The 19,811-nt window shown below is 35.7% G+C and overlaps 1 protein-coding gene across 2 annotated transcripts; it reads left to right on the forward strand.

Moving 5' to 3' along the window:
* Positions 1 to 123: 123 nt before the first annotated feature.
* Positions 124 to 19,281, forward strand: tnpo2a (transportin 2a). 2 transcript variants are annotated; one of them, XM_051888755.1, is made up of 25 exons: positions 127 to 258; positions 1,443 to 1,542; positions 3,003 to 3,078; positions 3,214 to 3,363; positions 3,717 to 3,823; positions 4,462 to 4,595; positions 4,732 to 4,813; positions 7,223 to 7,345; positions 7,425 to 7,543; positions 7,998 to 8,058; positions 8,250 to 8,421; positions 8,656 to 8,808; positions 10,098 to 10,323; positions 11,847 to 12,018; positions 12,099 to 12,185; positions 12,270 to 12,377; positions 12,471 to 12,629; positions 13,513 to 13,600; positions 13,728 to 13,826; positions 14,518 to 14,613; positions 14,811 to 14,886; positions 15,026 to 15,125; positions 16,262 to 16,336; positions 16,441 to 16,583; positions 16,664 to 19,281. In XM_051888755.1, exons 2-24 carry the CDS (start codon positions 1,444 to 1,446, stop codon positions 16,546 to 16,548), a joined length of 2,670 nt encoding a protein of 889 aa, XP_051744715.1. In that variant the 5' UTR covers positions 127 to 258; position 1,443; the 3' UTR covers positions 16,549 to 16,583; positions 16,664 to 19,281. The 2 variants fall into 2 exon arrangements, with proteins under 2 accessions (XP_051744716.1, XP_051744715.1); XM_051888756.1 differs by lacking the exons at positions 14,518 to 14,613; positions 14,811 to 14,886; positions 15,026 to 15,125; ... (1 more) ...; positions 16,441 to 16,583; positions 16,664 to 19,281 and having other exon boundaries at positions 124 to 258; positions 13,697 to 13,799.
* The last annotated feature ends 530 nt before the right edge of the window (positions 19,282 to 19,811 follow it).

Here is a 19,811-nt window from a genome sequence, read left to right on the forward strand (position 1 = left end):
CAGCATAATGAGAGTAGTACGTTTCCAAGCTGAAACAAACACCGCATAAATGCTACCATTTCAAATATTTTTGTTTACTACAAAATCCCTCGCAGATTCCGTTATTTGAAACTGGCTACAGTGTTGCATGGCTAAACACGTCGTCATTTCCTCGTTGTAGCGCTCGTCCTGCGGAAGTATTTGAAAGTGCCATTGCGCGAGACTAGCGCGAGCTCCACGCTGCACGAGCTGATCAATAGGCCTCCGCACGCGGCATGTGTAAGTGAATACGCCTGAGTTCAGTCATTTATAATATCTATGTACTGTAATGTACATGGAGTTTAACTCAATAATAGTTGTTAACGTGGATTACATCGAGTATGTTTGCTAGATCATGTACTAAGACTTCTGTATCGTGTATAATGCTATTAATCTGGGATTAGCTAGCCTCTACTTGTTGCCTTAATATGTTTGAAGTTTCGCGTGATGTTTTTGTTTTTATACTGGTCTTATTAGAAGTGTTTTCTATTGCGTATTAATGTGGCCAGTGCCTGAGGTTTTTGAGCTACACTTGCATAGGGTGGAAGACAAGGCCTCGGCATGGTATGCAGTGCATTGCATTGCATGACCATGTGCATTTCCTGATTCTTCACGCTTTTGTCTTTAACAACTTAATAATGATCAGAAATTAAGTCAGACATTTGATAACAATTTTAGACAGATATTTTATGCAGTTTTCAAGTGTTATTTTATATACTACATGCATTTATAATAGTCTCTTTTATATACTACAACATGCATAGATTAGTTCTTAGATCAAAGTAGAGAAAAGATTTGTCATAAAAATGTTAATAGATTGAACGTTGAATATATTACACACGTTGAATAGGTTATAAGAGAAACCGAGACTATTAAACCCTTATTTTGGACTAATCATAAGGGGCATACATTTTGAAAATTTTATACAAAATTTTATGCATAGTATTTTTTGGAAACTATTGTTTTGTACTGTATTTTTGTTTAATATAATTGTGTATCTGAATTTCTTTTATCACAGATTAACTTAAACATACGCAACCTAGTTTCTTGCAGTATCCATTTTTTGGTTTAACCTTTCTTTAACACAAGTCATAAACAACCACTGATGCTGAGATTAGGCTAAACACAGTTTTGCAGGTTTGAATCACGTGCAGGATGTGGAAAAGGCTTTTAGCTTTGATGCATAGTCATATGCATTGATATTGTATGTTTATCCATGCCTTCCCGTGTCCTCAAAAATGTAACAATGCGTAATTGCGCACGTAGTAGTTGTGGATAAATTAGTCTGGAGAAGTTCTAGAACCACAACAAGTGCAAAAAAAGTTGTTTTGCAGTCATAGGTGTTGCAATCGTTTCATAGGAGGAAGTATTTTGTGAAGACATGAAGGATATATAATTGCTTGTCTTGTGTGGTTTGTCTACAGGATGGAGTGGCAGCCGGATGAACAAGGCCTCCAGCAGGTCCTGCAGCTCCTGAGAGACTCCCAGTCTCCAAACACAGCCACACAGAGAGCTGTGCAGCAGGTATCCTTATCAACACAACTCTGAATTTACTGAACTCAAGGGATCCATGATATATGGGTGGTGTCCATACTGACATTGAGAATCAGTAGTATTTTTATTAAAGTGCCTTTATTATACTATATTAAAGGTTCCTAATTTTGTTTTGGAGGTCTCCTACAATAGGGTTACATGCATCCAAGGTCAAAAACACTTTTCTCATAATATACCTTTCAGCATTATCTCTTTTCTCACAGTGTCCGAAAAGTTTCAATTAAGGATTCGGTCTCTCTAAACCCCTCCTTTCTAGAGCCTACTCTGCTCTGATTGGTCAGATGGCCCAGTCTGTTGTGATTGGTCTACCGCTTTACAGCATGTGTCAGAAACGAAATGTCCATTACCGTATCTGAATATCAGCTCTGGATCTTCCTCAGCACTAGTGATACAAACAGTAATGATTATGTCGGTTTTATCGTATCAATTCGAACGTGAGTCCTTATCCTTTAGAAGTGCATGTTTCATGTTGAAACGTTGCAGACCTTTTACATTCACAAACATTTATATTAAACATGAAAAGTAATATATGAAAAAAAACATAATAGGGGCACTTTAAATTCTACACAAGTCTGAACAGAACAGATGTATTACTATAGGACAATTTCTGATATCATTACGTAACTTTACACCCTTATTTATTCAGTTGTGAACTGTAGACTTGGTGTCCTAGATTTCAAAAGCACTAAACAGTTATCAAACTTTTTTTCACTGTACAATCATATGTTTGGATACCTGATTTTAAATGGGCCAGAAATATTATGTGGCATAATATGAAAATAATTAACAGCTGTGGGTCTTTTATTTCAGTACAGTGAAGTTAAATAGAAAAGTGTTGCTAACAGTTTACAATTTATCGTTAGTTAGTTAACATGTTCAGTAACCATGAAAATTTCGGTAACACTTTAGTTTTCAATTCTCAATATTAACTAGTTGCTTATTAGCATGCATATTACTAGGATATTGCCTGTTTATTAGTACTTAAAAAGCACATATACCTGAACTTAACAGCTACCTTACTATTAATAAGCAGTAATTAAGTGTTTGAGGCAAAAGTCATAATTAATAGTGAGAATTGGGCCCTGAACCTAAAGTGTGACCCAAATTTATTCTCAAAGCATATGTTAATCTTAATGTTAATTTCAACTGTTAATATTCAGTGGACCTGAGCTAACATGAACTAACAACGAACATTTGTATTTTATTACCTATTGGTAAAGATTAATAAATACCGTAACATGTATTGCTCATTGTTAATGTTAACCAATGGGACCTTATTGCAAAGTGTTAAATATATTGTCATAATATAGATGAAATATACTTCATCTGTTTTACTAAAATAGTGTCAATGTGCATGTTGAACTGCAGCTATTCATGTACAGTGTTACCATTATTACAGAAAGCGTAATTCTCTTTAATTTTACTCTCAGAAACTAGAGCAGCTGAATCAGTTTCCTGATTTTAACAACTATCTCATCTTCGTCCTGACGAGGCTGAAAACTGAAGGTTGGTGTCTGGGTTTATTTTTGCGTGAAGCTCACCTTATTGCATTTTCCCATCATATGTTGTTCCATAGGGTTTCAGACAGTCTTTGAATGTGACTGATTATATACATGTCTGTTGCCTTTCTTCACTCTACAGATGAGCCCACTCGATCTCTCAGCGGTCTGATACTGAAGAACAATGTGAAGGTTCACTATCAGAACTTCCCTCCTGAAGTCGCACACTTCATCAAGCAGGAATGTTTAAACAACATCGGAGACCCTTCCCCTCTCATCCGCGCCACTATCGGTGAGTCTCTCTGCGCGCTCTAGAGTAAGTCAAGCATCTACGTGAACTTAAATGCTATTGACTGGAAATTGCAGTTATTTTTAATAACTGTTAAATGTAGTCTTTAGCAAATATCAGAATGAATATTACTTTTTCATACTAATACATTATAATGTTGTGATGCTTAAATTAACATTGCACAAATTATTTTTTTGTACATTTATAGATTAACATGCAAATAATTACTGGCTTATTGCTATCGGACAGAATTGTATTATTTGTGCATCCCTACAGCAAGCAGTTATCATGTAGTCCTGTTGCTAGTATGCGCTCGGTATCAGGAAATGTGATGATTTCTTTCTTTCTTTGTTCAGGTATCCTAATTACAACAATTTCCACCAAAGGGGAGCTGCAGACATGGCCAGAGTTGCTGCCTCAGCTGTGCAACATGCTCAACTCAGAGGACTACAACATCTGTGAGGTCTGTGCATTGCCTCTGTGCTCTTCATAGCTGCCTTAAAGGGTTAATTCACCCATAGACGAAAATTCGGTCACCGTTTACTCACCCTCATGTTGTTCCAAACCTGTAAGACTTTCGTTCATCTTCAGAACACAAATGAAGATATTTTAATGAAATCTGAGAGCTTTCTGTTCCTCCATTGAAGGACTATTTACCCAAAACTCTGATGCTTCAAAACGTTCACAAAGAGATCGTAAAATGTGAATTGAGTGGTGTTCTGAAGAGATGTGATCACTTCTATATAATGCTTCTGTTTACCAAATTTGTGTGTACTATGTACTGTCACTGATTCATGTTTATATGTGAATAAAAGCCTAAATTAAATCTGTTCGTCATAAAGTGATCGTGTCTCTTCAGAAGATTAGATTAAACTGCTCTTCATTCATACGGATTTATTTTATGATCTGTAGGGGAATTACAATTAAACCATGTTAATTCTGCTTTTCCTCTTCTATTTTGTCTTGCACATTTTCTTATGCAAATGTGTTTGGAAATTATGTAAGACATGGGCAAAGTGGTCATGATGCTTTCTGTGTCACATCTAGAAATGTTCTTCACATGTGTAAGTTGTATCTTAGTTGGGTCTCATTCACACACAGGGCTCGTTTGGAGCTCTACAGAAGATCTGTGAGGACTCGTCTGAGCTCCTGGACAGTGACGCTCTGAACCGACCCCTCAACATCATGATTCCCAAGTTCCTCCAGTTCTTCAAACACTGCAGCCCTAAAATCAGGTCAGTCTGAAGGGAAGGATGGGAGGTTGTTTTTTTTTTTTTTCTTTTTTTTTTCTTTTTTTCCCCTCATACCTCTACTTCTGTTCTGGAATAAAACATTTATGGGAATCTAATCGTGGTTCTTGTGGGTGTGTAGGTCTCATGCTATTGCCTGTGTGAACCAGTTTATCATCGGAAGAGCGCAAGCCTTGATGGACAACATAGACACCTTTATTGAGGTACCTGCAGTGTGAACATGCTGGATTTAATAATCATTTTATTAGCATTATACGCCCTATTAGGACAGTAATTATTTCTCATGGGAGGTGTCTGTAAAAATAAATTACCATGGCACCTCAGTGATAAAACGTATGCGTTCGGATGGGGATTTATTCAAGGTGCAGGAGCGAGTTCTGTGATCCTACGAACCTGGGAAAATATCGCTCTCGTCGTCAGTCACATGATTGTCAGCTATTGACAGTCTGTTATTGCTTGGACAGTTAATGATTCATATTTTATTTAAGAAAAGAATGTACTGTTTATTATAATGTCCTATTTAAAAATGTCCTTGCATTTTATTTCTCACAATGATGTCATTTTAAAAATGTTAGCAGAAATAAGTTAACCCAAACTATAAACATCTTTGACGCTCTTCACAGAGCGCTTGCGCAGATACACACGGGTGATCCCTAATATATCCACTGATAGACACCTGCTTTCAAACGCTCCCGTGTATCTGTGTAAGTGCTTGGTGAAGAGCGTCACAGATGTCTATTTACATGTTCTTGAAGCGTTGATCATTGTAGCCAATCACAGACACATCTGTTGAGCGCATGAACACAATGGCCAATCAGAGGTGTCTGCTCAACAGCACTCAATGCTAGGGGGAATGCTGTTATTGTCATGACATGGTACCGAAGTCGGTACTTTTGACAACATTAGTCGTGTTGCTTTACAGTAGTGAATAACCCATTTCTACAGATAAAACACATATGGAAAATAGTGGAGGACACAGAGTGAGCTGCAGCAGGAAAACATGATCCAAGTTTTCTGAAACATGAGTGCTTTATATTTATAAGCACTTCAAACAAAAGCATAAGTGTTTACTGCATCTTGCAGTCTCGTGCTTTGACAGATGCGTGTGCTGTTTAATGTCTCTGACACGTGTTTTTCTCAGCACGCAACTTACATTTACAGATAAGGATATAACCACATTGTCAGAAAGTCCCATATTTACATTTAGCATATTCTGACAACAAGTGAGTTAGTTGCAGCCCTGCAATAAATATTTTAATTTATTGCATATCATAATAAAGCTTCCAGTCACTGTAGTAGAGTGGTGACATTATTCTTGTAAACAGTTTCCAGCATTTCAGTAATAAGGGTCCATATTTAAAATGCTTGCACATAACCACATTCGCAGCAGTTACCGTACGGTGCTTGGCAGTGCTCAAAAAGGATTTAAAATAGTGTTGATTTTGTTAACAAAAATTATGTTAATTGACAACATTTTTTTTTGTTTTTGTTTAAGAAGACACAACATCACCATCGTTAAATACTAACTTTGACTATATCAAAATGCAATATTGTTGATGGGGGTGAAAAACTAAAATGTAGTTTAATAAATACAAACTTAACCAAAATATCTCTATTAAAAACTGAAGAAAAACATTATAGACTTTATCAATTTCAATGTTTTAGCTTTTGGAAGTAACTTTTGTGTTATTTTCTACATAATGTGTAGAGTGTTATTTTTATGTTAATGTTAAGGAAACTAGATTAGTTAATGAGTAAAAATAAACCATGTGTACAAGTATGAATGTATTTTCTTGATTTGTGCTTTAAGGTTTCCCAGACTTGGTGAACTAAAACTGGACTAAACAATAAACAGAGTAGGCTGACTAAATATGGAATAAATTAAAATTGACATTTGACACCAGACTAAGACTAAATTAACACTAATTTTTCAGTGGTCGACCGATATATCACCAAGGCCAATGTCTGACATTTTTAATTATTGGCATCAGCTGATAAGTTTTTCTGTGTGACTTTTATTTTGACCGCTCTGAGAACGCTGGCTCCACAGGCCTGCACAGAAACAAAGTAAACTGTATGCAAAAAAGTATTATAGTGTTTGCTTTTATATTAGTAATAGAAAGGAAAATACTATAATACTTTCTCATCTACTGTCAGCATTCAGCAAATGTGCATTTATATCATTTAAACAAGTGTTCGAATATCTAATAAACCTTTTTAAAATAAATATAAATTTAATTTCAGCAATTATGTGTGTTTTATGTCTGCATTATATTGATCATCAAAAAAATCAGTATCAGTTAACCACTACTAATTTACAAAACTACTTTTGGATTGATCTCTTCTTGTAAACTCAGATAAAGATTTGGACAGGAACTAAATTATTACACAACCTTGGTGTTTGTCAAAAAACAGTGGGTAATTTGGCAGTGAATTCAGCAGGTGGCGGGAAAAGAACAGACATTTTGTATTCGGTCTGCAATAAATTGACCAACTAGCACCTGTAAATGTTAAAATGAGCTTATGTCACCATGTAAAACAATTACCACTCAAATAAGCTATAGTGTAATTGCAATGTTTTAATCTCTTTTCCTCCTTGCTTGTTACTCCAGAGTCTGTTTGCGCTGGCCGCAGACGAGGACTCGGAGGTGCGGAAGAACGTGTGCAGGGCTCTCGTCATGCTGCTGGAGGTGCGAGTTGACCGACTCATCCCTCACATGCGCAGCATCGTTGAGGTAAGTTGATTGTGATGACCTGGAAGTGGTGTACATCTTGCCCAATCAGAGATGCTGATGATGTTGACTGTTCCTGCAGTACATGCTGCAGCGCACACAGGACCCGGATGAGAACGTGGCTCTGGAGGCCTGTGAGTTCTGGCTTACACTGGCTGAGCAGCCCATCTGTAAGGAAGTCCTGTCTGGACACCTTGCACAGTAAGTGACCATTCTCTTTCATTGTAAGAGTCGTGCAATAGGAGCATTTGCTTCAGATGTCAATTGTGCATTGTCCAAAACCAAAAATGTGACGTGAAATGCAAAAGACTTAGACAAAGCCTGTTTAATGCTTTGAGCCCCTAAAAGTTGAATAAACTGGGTAAAACTTTTGTTTAATTGAAGCTATACGTTGTGATAGAAGCTTGGTACATTACATATTTCTTTTGATTTTAATCTGTTGAAATACATGGCTGCTTTTGAATTGGTGTCAATCAAGAAAGGTGCTTTTTGCAGCCAGTTGGTATAGTTAGCATATCTACAAGAAGGGGCTAACCTGTTTAGAGATTCTTATGTTTGCTTTATTGTCAGATGCTTTTGTTTGTTGCTTTTGTCTGTATCACATCCATCTATACCTCAAATATCTAAAAGACTTCCTGCCTTTGATCTATCTTAGACTAGTTCCTGTTCTGGTGAACGGGATGAAGTACTCTGAGATTGACATCATTTTGTTAAAGGTTAGTTAATTTGCTTCATAAGAAGTTCGGCAACCAGCCTGACCTCGGGTGTGACGATATAATTTTTCCTGATTTTCTCCATGATTTTCAAGTATTCATACTGTCTGACCCAAGGCCTTTGACTCAGTCATTGCTGTCCAGAATTTCCCAGCTGTGTTTCATCACATGGTGATTTTCTACTTCCCGTTTAGGGTGATGTGGAGGAAGACGAGGCTGTGCCGGACAACGAGCAAGACATAAAGCCTCGCTTTCACAAGTCTCGTACGGTCACCCTTCGGCACGAAGGTGATGAAGGGGAGGAAGGAGAGGACAGTGAGGATGATGACGACGATGACGATGACAGTCTCTCCGACTGGAATCTACGTAAGTGTTTTTAATGAAAAACCAACTTGATGCTGGTGAAATATTGCCTATTTTTATAAGCAAATATCACATACTTGCAGTTTTCTGTGGAGATGATTACACTCATAAATGGAATGAATGTCAGTGATGTTCCAGTACTCATACTGTCTGATCCACAAAGCTTGCAGTTAGATTGGTGCTTGGAGAAATCCGAGAGGTCTAATCCTGTGTGCTACATGTGCATTTGCTCTGTAGGTAAGTGTTCGGCAGCCGCCCTTGATGTCCTGGCAAATGTGTTTCGGGATGAGTTGCTGCCCCACCTGCTCCCTGTGCTGAAGGAACTGCTGTTCCACCCAGATTGGGTTGTTAAAGAGTCTGGCATCCTGGTGCTTGGAGCCATCGCTGAAGGTATGGTACACTGGATGAGAGGATGTGTAAAATGTAACCCTCTTTCTACTAATCCTTGGCTTTGTTCTGAATTGAATGCTAGAATACAGCTTACTAAATACTGTATATGCGGTGTACTGCCCTTTTTTTTTTTTTTTTCTTTCTTTTTTTTCTTTTTTTTTTTTAAAAAGAAGAAAAAGAAAAAAGATCATTTTTGAACAGTAGTATGCAATATAGGGGGGTCATGTGATGGTGTAACATTTATTTCAAGTTGCATCCAATTTGGGAATTATTGCTTTTTTTTTTTTCTTTTTTTTTTTGTGGCAATTTAATCTAATTAGTCACTTTGGCAAATGTAAAAGGTCACTTGGGTATTCCATTATGGGTGGAGTATTGCAATATTTTACTTGTCAATTTTGTTTTATTCTCACAAAAAGTGAGTTTCTAAAAAAAATAAATAAATAAAAAAAAAAGTTTGGTAATTTTTACTTTTTTGGGAAAAAGATTGGTAATTCATAACAAATCTGTAAAAAGGCTAACTGTAAAATGGATGAACATGCACAATTTCTTTTTAAAATCCAAATTACAGCAAAACAAGTGAGTAAAAGATCACAATATAGCAATTTTTTTCTGATACTTTATTGCCTTCAAAACATTTAAACTTCAAACTACTTCAAACGTAAAACCTTCAGACTTCAAGCTTTTAACTTTTTGGTCTGGCTTTCTCAAGCCAACTTCAAAGTTTGTCATCAAACTTTACTCAACTAGTATAATTGTATCGTTAGGACCTTGGTCATTTCCACCCCAATGTTACATGCATACTAAGTAATAATTTACTATGCACTTTATACTTCTGTTCAAAAGTTTAGAACACGGAAATCAGAAATGAAAACAGAAATATTGTGAGACTTTATTAGAATTTAAAGTGAATGTTTTCTATTTATTTGTATAATAAAAAATGTAATTTATTCCTGAAAATGAATTTTCTGCATCATTATTCCAGTTTTCAGTGTCACATGATCCTTTTTTTTTTTTTCTTTAAATAGAAAGTTCAAAAGAACAGCATTTCTTTGAAATGGAAATCCTTTTGTAATCTTTTATTTTTTATTTTTTTAAATAAACTCTTTAAAAAAAAAAAAAAAATCATTAGAAAAGTCTTTAAATTTATTTTATCAAATGCAACCTTGTTAAAGTATTAATTTCTTGTATTTATTTATTTATTTATTTCCTCAAACCTTTGAACCGTAGTGTATATCCTACAAAAATATTTGAATGGAAGTGAGTTTTCTGACCCTGTTCTCTGTCTCCAGGCTGTATGCAGGATATGGTACCGTACCTGCCTGAGTTAATTCCTCACCTGATCCAGTGTCTCTGTGATAAGAAAGCACTGGTCCGCTCCATCGCCTGCTGGACTCTGAGTCGCTATGCACACTGGGTGGTCAGCCAGCCGCCTGACTCCTACCTCAAACCCCTCATGACCGAGCTGCTCAAACGCATCCTCGACAGCAACAAGAGGGTTCAAGAGGCCGCCTGCAGGTGTGTTTGACCCGCTGTCGAAGAAAGTACACTATCCAGATCGGCTCCTAAATAACTATCCAACTGTGTCTGCATGTTATGCCCTCAAACTAGTAAATTAGATGTATTTTGGTGAATTTATTAGTGTTATTAAAGGGTTATTTCACCCAAAAATGAAAATTGTCCTTAATTACTCACCCTCATGTCGTTTCAAACCCGTAAGACCTTCGTTCATCTTCAGAACTCAAATTAAGATATTTTTGATGAAATCTGAGAGCTCTCTCCTTCCATAGACTGCTATGCAACTACCACTATGAAACATGCTTGAACTTCTGTTTACCATAACTGATGTGAGTTGATTGTTTATATGTGCATAAAAGCCTAAATTCAATCTGTTCCTCATAAAGCGATTGAGTCTCTTCAGAAAATTTGGATTAAACTGCTCAATTCATATGGATTATTTTTACGATCTCTTTAACTTTTTGAAGCATCAAAGTTTCAGTTGTGTAGACTGTCAATGAAGGGACAGAAAGCTCTCAGATTTCATCAGAAATAACTTAATTTGTGTTCCGAAGATGAACGGAAGTCTTACAGGTTTGGAACGACATGTAATTAATGACAGAATTTTCATTTTTGGGTGAACTAACCCTTAAAAAGTTGCCAGACACCGCCAGTGCTTTTTATCATTGTCACAAAATAATGACCCCCAGAATATTTTGTTGAATATTTTGTTTTGTATGAATATCTGAACAATGTTTTATTACTAAATGCAACATTTTGCAGTTTATTATCTAATAGTGCACGGATTGCTCCTGACAGTGCTGTACAAGCTCGCGGCACAATCTGCGGGACACCCTTGGCATGTTAGCCAGGGTGTTGAGACTGTTACTCGCCAGCTGCCCAGTAACTTTTTTTTTTTTTTTTTTTTGGTTGTGTGAACGTGATATGGCTTAGTGCGGTCATCAAATCACTGTTGTAATTATATAAATCTAGTCTGACGCACTGAATGTTTCAGCATTGTGTTCAGGTTCGATTCGCAGTAAATGCTGCTCTGCAAGTGCTGTGTGTTTGAGTCGCTTGTTCACATTTGGGAACGCAACATGCGCCAAGCCAACCCTCTTCCCAAATTTGCAATGAGAATCGTTTAGAAATCAGTTCTTGTCCGGAGTCAGGATTTCCTTTTTTTTTTTTTTCTGATCACATGCCTGGGGCCGGTTCACACAGAATATGTTTTTCCATTACACTGCGCTACTTTTCCATTGTTTTTCAATGTAAACACGTGCTAGATGGACATGTTTAATCATAGATCTCATGTCTTTTGCAGAGTCTCTCGTATGGCATGGCATTCTAAAAATGCAGCACTTAAGTTTAACTTAAAAAAAAAAAAAAAAAAGTGTGTGTCTAGACTTTGCTTCACTATCCCCCCCCCACTACACTGACCTGCTGAAATAACATGTTAAGTTACCAGTCACCTTCTGTTAGGGAAGTGTGTTGGCATATTGAGCTAATGCAGATCTGTTTTCTTGGGTTTTTCTTTCCATCAGTGCATTTGCGACCCTGGAAGAGGAGGCCTGTACAGAGCTGGTTCCCTACTTGAGCTTCATTCTGGACACACTGGTGTTTGCCTTTGGGAAGTACCAGCATAAGAACTTGTTGATCCTCTATGATGCCATCGGGACCCTTGCTGACTCTGTCGGACATCATCTTAACCAGCCAGTAAGATCATGTTCATTTTGAGCATGAGCATGAACATTTTCATCTTTAATTAAATGTGACCCTTTTTTGTTGCTGAACAGGAATACATCCAAAAGCTCATGCCCCCTCTGATTCAGAAATGGAATGAGTTAAAAGATGAAGACAAGGATCTGTTCCCCTTGTTGGAGGTAAAGCAGTTCTGCCCTTTTGGATTGTGATATTCATACTTCAAAAACAGAAATGTCTTAAGAATTTATCACTTTTTCTTGTAGTGTCTGTCTTCAGTGGCCACAGCACTGCAGAGTGGCTTCCTGCCTTACTGTGAACCAGTTTACCAGCGCTGTGTCACCCTGGTCCAGAAGAACCTCGCTCAAGCCATGGTCAGTCGACATGTACGCTTGTTTGAGAATGAACACCATTGCGTGTTGTCTTTGGTTCATTCCCTAGATCTTTTCATCCCGTTCTTGTTGTAGATGTATAACCAGCAGCCTGACCAGTATGAGGCTCCTGATAAAGACTTCATGATTGTGGCCCTTGATCTGCTCAGCGGTCTGGCCGAGGGGCTCGGAACCCATGTAGAGCAGCTGGTCACCCGCAGCAACATCATGACCCTGCTCTTCCAGTGCATGCAGGTACGGGTAAATAAGTTGGGATGGGCCGGTGTGTGTCTGTAAGGTTTTGTTCATAATTTCAGCTTAAATCCAAGCGCAAGGTATAGCCAACTCAAATCGGTTTAGTGGTCTTGCAGTCTAATTTAGTTTATCCTCAAGTGCTAAAATACCTAAGACTTAATAAACTAAACATAAACAAAAATTAATTACAATTATATACACATTAGAAAAACAATAACTAAAAAAAAAAGACCAACAAAATTGCTAAAACTTTAAATAAAATGTCATTTAAAACTGAAAATATAAAATTAATTAAAAATATTAACAAACTAATAGTAGTATAAAAAATATAATAGTATATTTTTATATTTTCTTGCACTCACCTCGCCTTGTCAACTCCAGTTATTCTCACTGTATATCAACAATAAAACGAAATATGATATAAAATGCCACACTGCCTTTTTTCATTTCATTTAAAAAATCTTAAATTAACAAAAATGTGGTTCAGGCAACACATGCATACTTGATTATCATTGAATATTTATAACAAAAGTATACTTTGATTTGACAAAACACAACCCTGTCTTTTTTTTTTTTTTTTAAATATGAAACACATTAATGTGGTTCAGGCATATATATTTCGCTGTGTATAATAAAATAAAATGCGGTGAAACGCAACCCTGTCTCTTTTTGTTAAATGTCAGTTTTAATGAATAATAGCCATTATAAAGGTATAAGTGTAAAGTATAAAAAGCTTATACAACAATTCAGTCAAACGTACAAAGGCAGTGCTCTAGTACAACAGTATATATAAAGTTATATAAATAACTTTAATATTAATAGAAAAGCTATTTGTATGCTTTATGAACAAAACCTAAATGCTTTGTTTGTCATATAATTAAAGGACACCATGCCAGAAGTGCGACAGAGTTCGTTCGCTCTGCTGGGAGACTTGACAAAGGCGTGTTTCCTTCATGTGAAGCCCTGCATCGGTGAGTTGTGGTGTTTGACATACTGAGTTAAGCCTGAAAATTGGAGAGCCGGTTTCTCATGCTAGCTGTTGCTTCTGTGTGTGTTGTGCTGGTCAGTTTGTCATTGTTGTCCGTTTACCCCCTCCAGCTGAGTTCATGCCTGTTCTGGGTGTCAATCTCAACCCTGAGTTCATATCTGTGTGCAACAATGCCACATGGGCCATCGGAGAGATTGCTATTCAGATGGGTGAGTGTTTATGCACACATAACTCCCACCCATATACAAAATATTCACTGCGGTGCAGTTATTTTCTCTGAATAGCATGTAATGCATTGTTTTGGGCAGCCATACAAAGTTTTGTTTTTTTTAGATAGTATTACTCACTGTTTGCAGATTTATTGTCTGCATTTGCTTATTTACTTATGTATTTATTATTTGCTTTGCCTTTTTACTTATCGACATTTATTAGTAACACTACATAGAAAATGTTTAGGTGTGTGTGTGTGATTATATAAGTACAATATTTTATATTTGTTTCTTTTTTTATATATTGCTATACATTTAGCAACAAAAGGCATTAAGATAACTATACTTAAAGTATGAATATCATTACATTGAGATAACAAACAACAAACTAAGTAAATTATTACATAATTTTATTAAAAATAATGATTTATTAACTAGAAATTCAGTTGTTAAATTCAAATTGCTTTTAAAAATGAGAGACAGAACGGTTTTTTTTTTTTTGGTAATGTGGATAGTGTGGGGAAAAGTTGCAAGGAAAAAGCTTTTGAAATTGGTTTGTGACTCTCTATCCAGCGGTTAATTTAGCAATGAATGCATCTGTCAGTTGTTTTTTTTTTTTTTTTTTTTTTTTTTTTTGAGGCAATGGGCCGCATTTCAGGAATGGCTTTTATCATTTGTCTTATATTTCCAGGTACGGACATGCAGCCTTTTGTGGCCTTGGTCCTCAATAACCTTGTGGAGATCATCAACAGACCTAATACACCCAAAACTCTTCTGGAGAACACAGGTGATTAGATCCAGCATGAACAATTCACACAATCACTGCAATAAAATCATACTCAATATATGATGAACCCTAAAACAGGCATTCGAAACCTGAATTAACTGTGGAAACTATTTTTCTGATTTGTGTGGCTTTGACTGCTGCTAATTTTTAGCTTTAAACTTTGACACACATGTCCCTTTTTTGTGCTTGTGAAACAGCCATTACGATTGGTCGACTGGGATACGTGTGTCCACAGGAAGTTGCCCCCATGTTGCCACAGTTCATTCGCCCTTGGTAAGACAATGATTAAACCATTGAGTGCGTCTTATGTGTGAACTAGTTCTGTTTTCATATGACTTAAACTACAAAGTCTAAAAAACCTCTGCGCTAAACCCTTTTTTTTTTTTTTTTTTTTTTTTTTTAAATAACCTAGGTGCACGTCACTTAGAAACATTCGGGACAATGAAGAAAAAGACTCAGCTTTCAGAGGCATTTGCATAATGATTGGGGTAAATCCGGGAGGAGTCGTACAGGTGAGAGGGAAACCATTCAAGACCAAATCCATTATCCAAATGGAGATCATTTAAAGTTTGAGTTTATAATTTAATAAAACATAATTTATTTTTTGTTTTCTAAATGTAATGACATTCACACTATATAGCAATATTAGAAATAGAAGCAATATAAAAATATTATATAACTTTTTTTTTTTTTCTTTTTATTCTCACCCTTCAAACATTAAATAAATTTAAATGTGTAAACACATTTAAATAGGTCATGAATAACCCCAAAAGCTTGATTATTTCTGCAGCAATATTACGGACGCGTTAAATATCACTGTAGTAATATATGTGACATTTGTTAATCAATGTAAATTGTCTTAATCAAAAATGTTCATTAACTGGAACATTGAGTGATAATATTTCAAAGTGAATTTTGACAGCCATATTGTATTTACCTGCTTTAGAAACATTCCAGTAAACACTGCTAATAAGGATTAGAACTGAAAAGGGGAGACCATTACATTTTAAAGCATCCATGTGAAAACAAACATGGAAAGATGTGAGGATTTGAGGAAATGAGAGATTTATAGTGCATTCCAGTGAATTATTCATAGCATATATCGTAAATCAAATCTGGAGAGCAGACCACAAATGTGCAGTATATGCTCTTTTTTTTTTTTTTTTTTTTTTTTTTTTTGTACTGTTAGAGCAGAATACAAAGGAAAAAATAAAATACTCATGAGCAAAAGAATGCAGCGACTGAGAAGAGCTCTTTTAATAGATATTCTTGTTATATTATTTCACGTTAAAATACCAAGCGTTACGTTACTCTCCTGACGTCTGAAAATAGAACACGAAGGACATTTTACAGTTCATTTATTCAAATTGACGGATAAGGATTATTTATAGTGGAAAGTTATGATTTGAAATGATTTGTTTCATTCATCTCTACATCCTCTAATGAACTCGTGTAGTGCTACTAATACATAACAGTAAATAAAAAATAAATAAAGGGATGTACATATCTAAATAAACCTACCACACTTATCTATCCTCTATAAACGGGGAAACATTTGGCCCAATTAAATAAATAAATTAGGGTTGTTGGTCTAAAGGTTCCAGTTTGGCTTTAATAAACTTTTATTTTTTTATTTTTTTGGGCACAGGACTTCATCTTTTTCTGTGATGCTGTGGCCTCCTGGGTAAATCCAAAAGACGACTTGAGGGACATGTTCTACAAGGTACAAATATGCTTCCTCAGTAGCTAACAACTTTGATTTGATTGGTTTACAGCTGTCCAAGAAAGGAGCACTGTTTCAAAAGCATTTGTCCATATCTTTTCTAGATTTTGCACGGCTTCAAGGATCAGGTTGGCGAGGATAACTGGCAGCAGTTCTCAGAACAGTTTCCCCCGCAGCTGAAGGAGAGACTTTCAGCCTGCTATGGCGTGTAGATGCCGCACCGGCTGACATGGGAATCAACTATTAGGTGAGAATAAAATCAGAGATAAAGAAAAAAGTTAAAATAAAGCTGCGGAAACATTGAGACACCTTTTTCTTTACTTGCAGGTCAAATCTACGGGAGGGTTACTGTCTGTTTGTGGGAACCACCTGCTGTCGGAGCCAAAGACGTGTGACGGTTTGTGATCTGGAGTGATCCCACTTCCTCCGACTGTGTGAAAGAGGATTTGAGAGAGTTAATGTGAAATCAACCCTTATATTGTCACAGTTTGGCTTCTTACTCACTCAGAACGGGAATGAAACCTGAAGCTCAGGGATCTTGATCGGGAGGGAGGGATCATTCAGGCAAGATTCACCAGCTGCTTATTGGACAAAACAACGCCATTCAGTAGTCCAGCCTTAGCAAAGCATGGCTTCTCAGCTAGATGCCAAAAGCACACACACACACACGGAAAATGCAACGAGCGGCATACATGCTTAAGGCAGACTGCCTGAACAAATTTAGTTTTTTCTTAAAGCGATAGTCACCCAAAAATGAAAAGTTTCACCCTTGTCACTCAAAACTATGTGTAACTCATCTTTTAAGATGTTGGTTAGCATAATACTCTTGTATAAAACAAAAAAGTGGATTATATCTCCAATGTTAGCATTTAAAAGTAGTTTTGCAGTGTTTTTCAAGGCTTTTGAAAGCCATGCGATGGTTTGTTCGAGAAACAGGCTGAAATTAAGTATCTTAACATAAGATGTGCTTAACTCTTACCTTTATTGTGTATTCTTATACATTTTTAATGCTGTAGTCATTATCCACTTTTATGTTTTATGCAAATTTTCATTTTTGGGTGCACTTTAACAGTTCTTAGTTTACTGGTAATTATGTTTAACAAGTTTTAAGTGTTGGCTAATGACAAAAGCATGCAATCATTATGACATAAGTACATATTTCTGTATTCTCTGCCTGCTTAATTTCTTTCCGCAGCGACACATTACATTTGAGCTATACTTTCATTCCATGAAGAAACTGCTTATTTTATGTATTGTTGATAATTCTGCTGTAGCCAGTAAAGAAACCATAATGGAGTTGCTGATTTTACGAAGGTCACATGATGTTTCATTAAGTGGATACCTAGTTTTGTTTAGCAAGCATAGCAAGAATGGCAGTGAGGTTTCTTTACAAAGTAATTAACAAGTAATCTCTTTCCGGTTTGATCGATGTGATCTGTATTTAAGCATTATTCCTTTTGTGTTGCAAACATCACATGTAAAGATTGAGCTAAGAAACCCTGCACCAAGAATTCACTGTAGAGATCGCTGCTTTTAAAATAAACCATAGGGAGGTAAATGACTATAATTCTTAAGGATCTTTAGTTATTGATAAGCACTTTCTCTAATAAGGACTGTCAGGTTCCCCCTCAAAGATGGGAATCTATTGAAGTTATGAAGGCCGTTTTGGTTATGAGTAAGAATGCTTGGCTTGTGTAAGGACAATCGAATTATCACATGAGAGAAAAGGCTGTTTGTTTAATGAGCTTAGATTTAACACTGGGTGTGCTTTTAGCAAAGAAACTAGCCTGTTATAGAGCATAATGTAAGATTCTTCTAATTGATATGCAATTGTTCTTTTAGACAGACTGATGAATTGTGTGAAAAACGTACAGTATAGGTAATCAGGAGTTAAATGAAAATAGAAAAATGTCATTTGATTCAATAAGTATAATGTAATTGGAAGTACATTGCTCTGCTGATGGGGGTTTAGGAAAGGTTTCCCAAATCTTTTTCCCTTCTTTTTAGTTGTTTTGATCATGTTTAAGCTGTTGTCCTGGTTTTAAATGCCTGTTAAAGCAATATGCATGTTCGTCTCTACAAAAAGACAATTGCATCTTAAGGTTTCTTCTCTCATCATTAAACACTAGCTCTGACAATCTCATTTTTATAATGTATACATTATTATTATTATTATTTTTTTTTTTTTTAAGCTGCTCCACCCTCTAGGGTTTTTTTTTTTTTTTTTTTTTTTTTTTGTAAAAGCCTATATTCCAACATTTAGACTATATTTCAAAGATTTGGAAAACAACTTTTGTTTAAAATGAGATGTGACCTACTTTAAGATTTAATTAAACTCAAGTTTAACCTTAGATTTAAAAAAAAAAAAGTGTAAATGCGAAGTGGATATTATTGAAAATTGTGTGGTCCTATTTTAACATCACGCTGTTAAGTATTTAGAATTGGAAAAGCCTCGATTTCTAAATGATTAGTGCACGGATGACTTTGCTCCTGTTACTGTAATAACAATATGCTGCCAAGCAGTCCTGTGTTCCTCCAAGACCGTGTTATCTTTTTTTTTTCTTTTTTTTTTTTTTTCTTTTTTTCTTTTTTTTTATTTAATTTTTTTTAATTTTCTTTTATTTTTACGTTTAACATTTAAGTTTGTGTTAATATAGTTTTGTTTAATATATTTTATTTTGTGCACATGCACAAAGATTTTTTTAGACTTTAAAAGTTTTTTTTTAACTTTTGATTTTCTTTTTGTTTAAAGAATTTTTATTTAGTCAGATTAAAAGGACAAATGCATTTAGCTTATGATTTTCAGAAAGTCTGCTGAAGCATTGCTTTTCCTCCCCCTTTCCCACTCTTCTTTTTTTCAATGTTGTTGACTTGTTTTTCAGTAATCACCTTTCTTTAAATTCTTTGAATGGGAAAATAAACATTTTCTGTCAAATTAAAACAAATTGTGGTCTGATTTTTAACTTTAGCTGTCCAGATGCTGACAAAATGGCCTCTAGACTCACTGGAAGCTGTGGCAAAACTGCATGAACACATATGCATACATACACATATAGTGGTGTTTTTGTTCACTACTGAATGCCAGAATATTTCTCTATACTGAATGCCAAATGATTTTAATGCATAGGGTGTGACAACTGAAACCACTTACCCCACTTACTATAATCTGCAAATTACCTAAATTTTGGATTGTTATACATTCAAGAATTGCGTAAGAACTAGTTCTGCAGACTGTCTGACACAAAAACCCACCTTAGCGATCAGCATTATTAATTATAGTGTATTGAATACAACTCGGGCACTGTTGACCATTTGAATCATAATTAAAATATATATATATATATTTTTTTTTTTTTTTTTGTTAGACCACGTTACGAAATTATGCATTGCTTACTAAAGTAGTGAATAACTCAATATAATAAAAATATTTGCTTCCATACTGCGAACGTCAAAGCGTCTTTTTCATAACGTCACC

The sequence above is a fragment of the Ctenopharyngodon idella genome, chromosome 3 (genome assembly GCF_019924925.1).
Source record: "Ctenopharyngodon idella isolate HZGC_01 chromosome 3, HZGC01, whole genome shotgun sequence".
Classification (NCBI taxonomy): domain Eukaryota; kingdom Metazoa; phylum Chordata; class Actinopteri; order Cypriniformes; family Xenocyprididae; genus Ctenopharyngodon; species Ctenopharyngodon idella.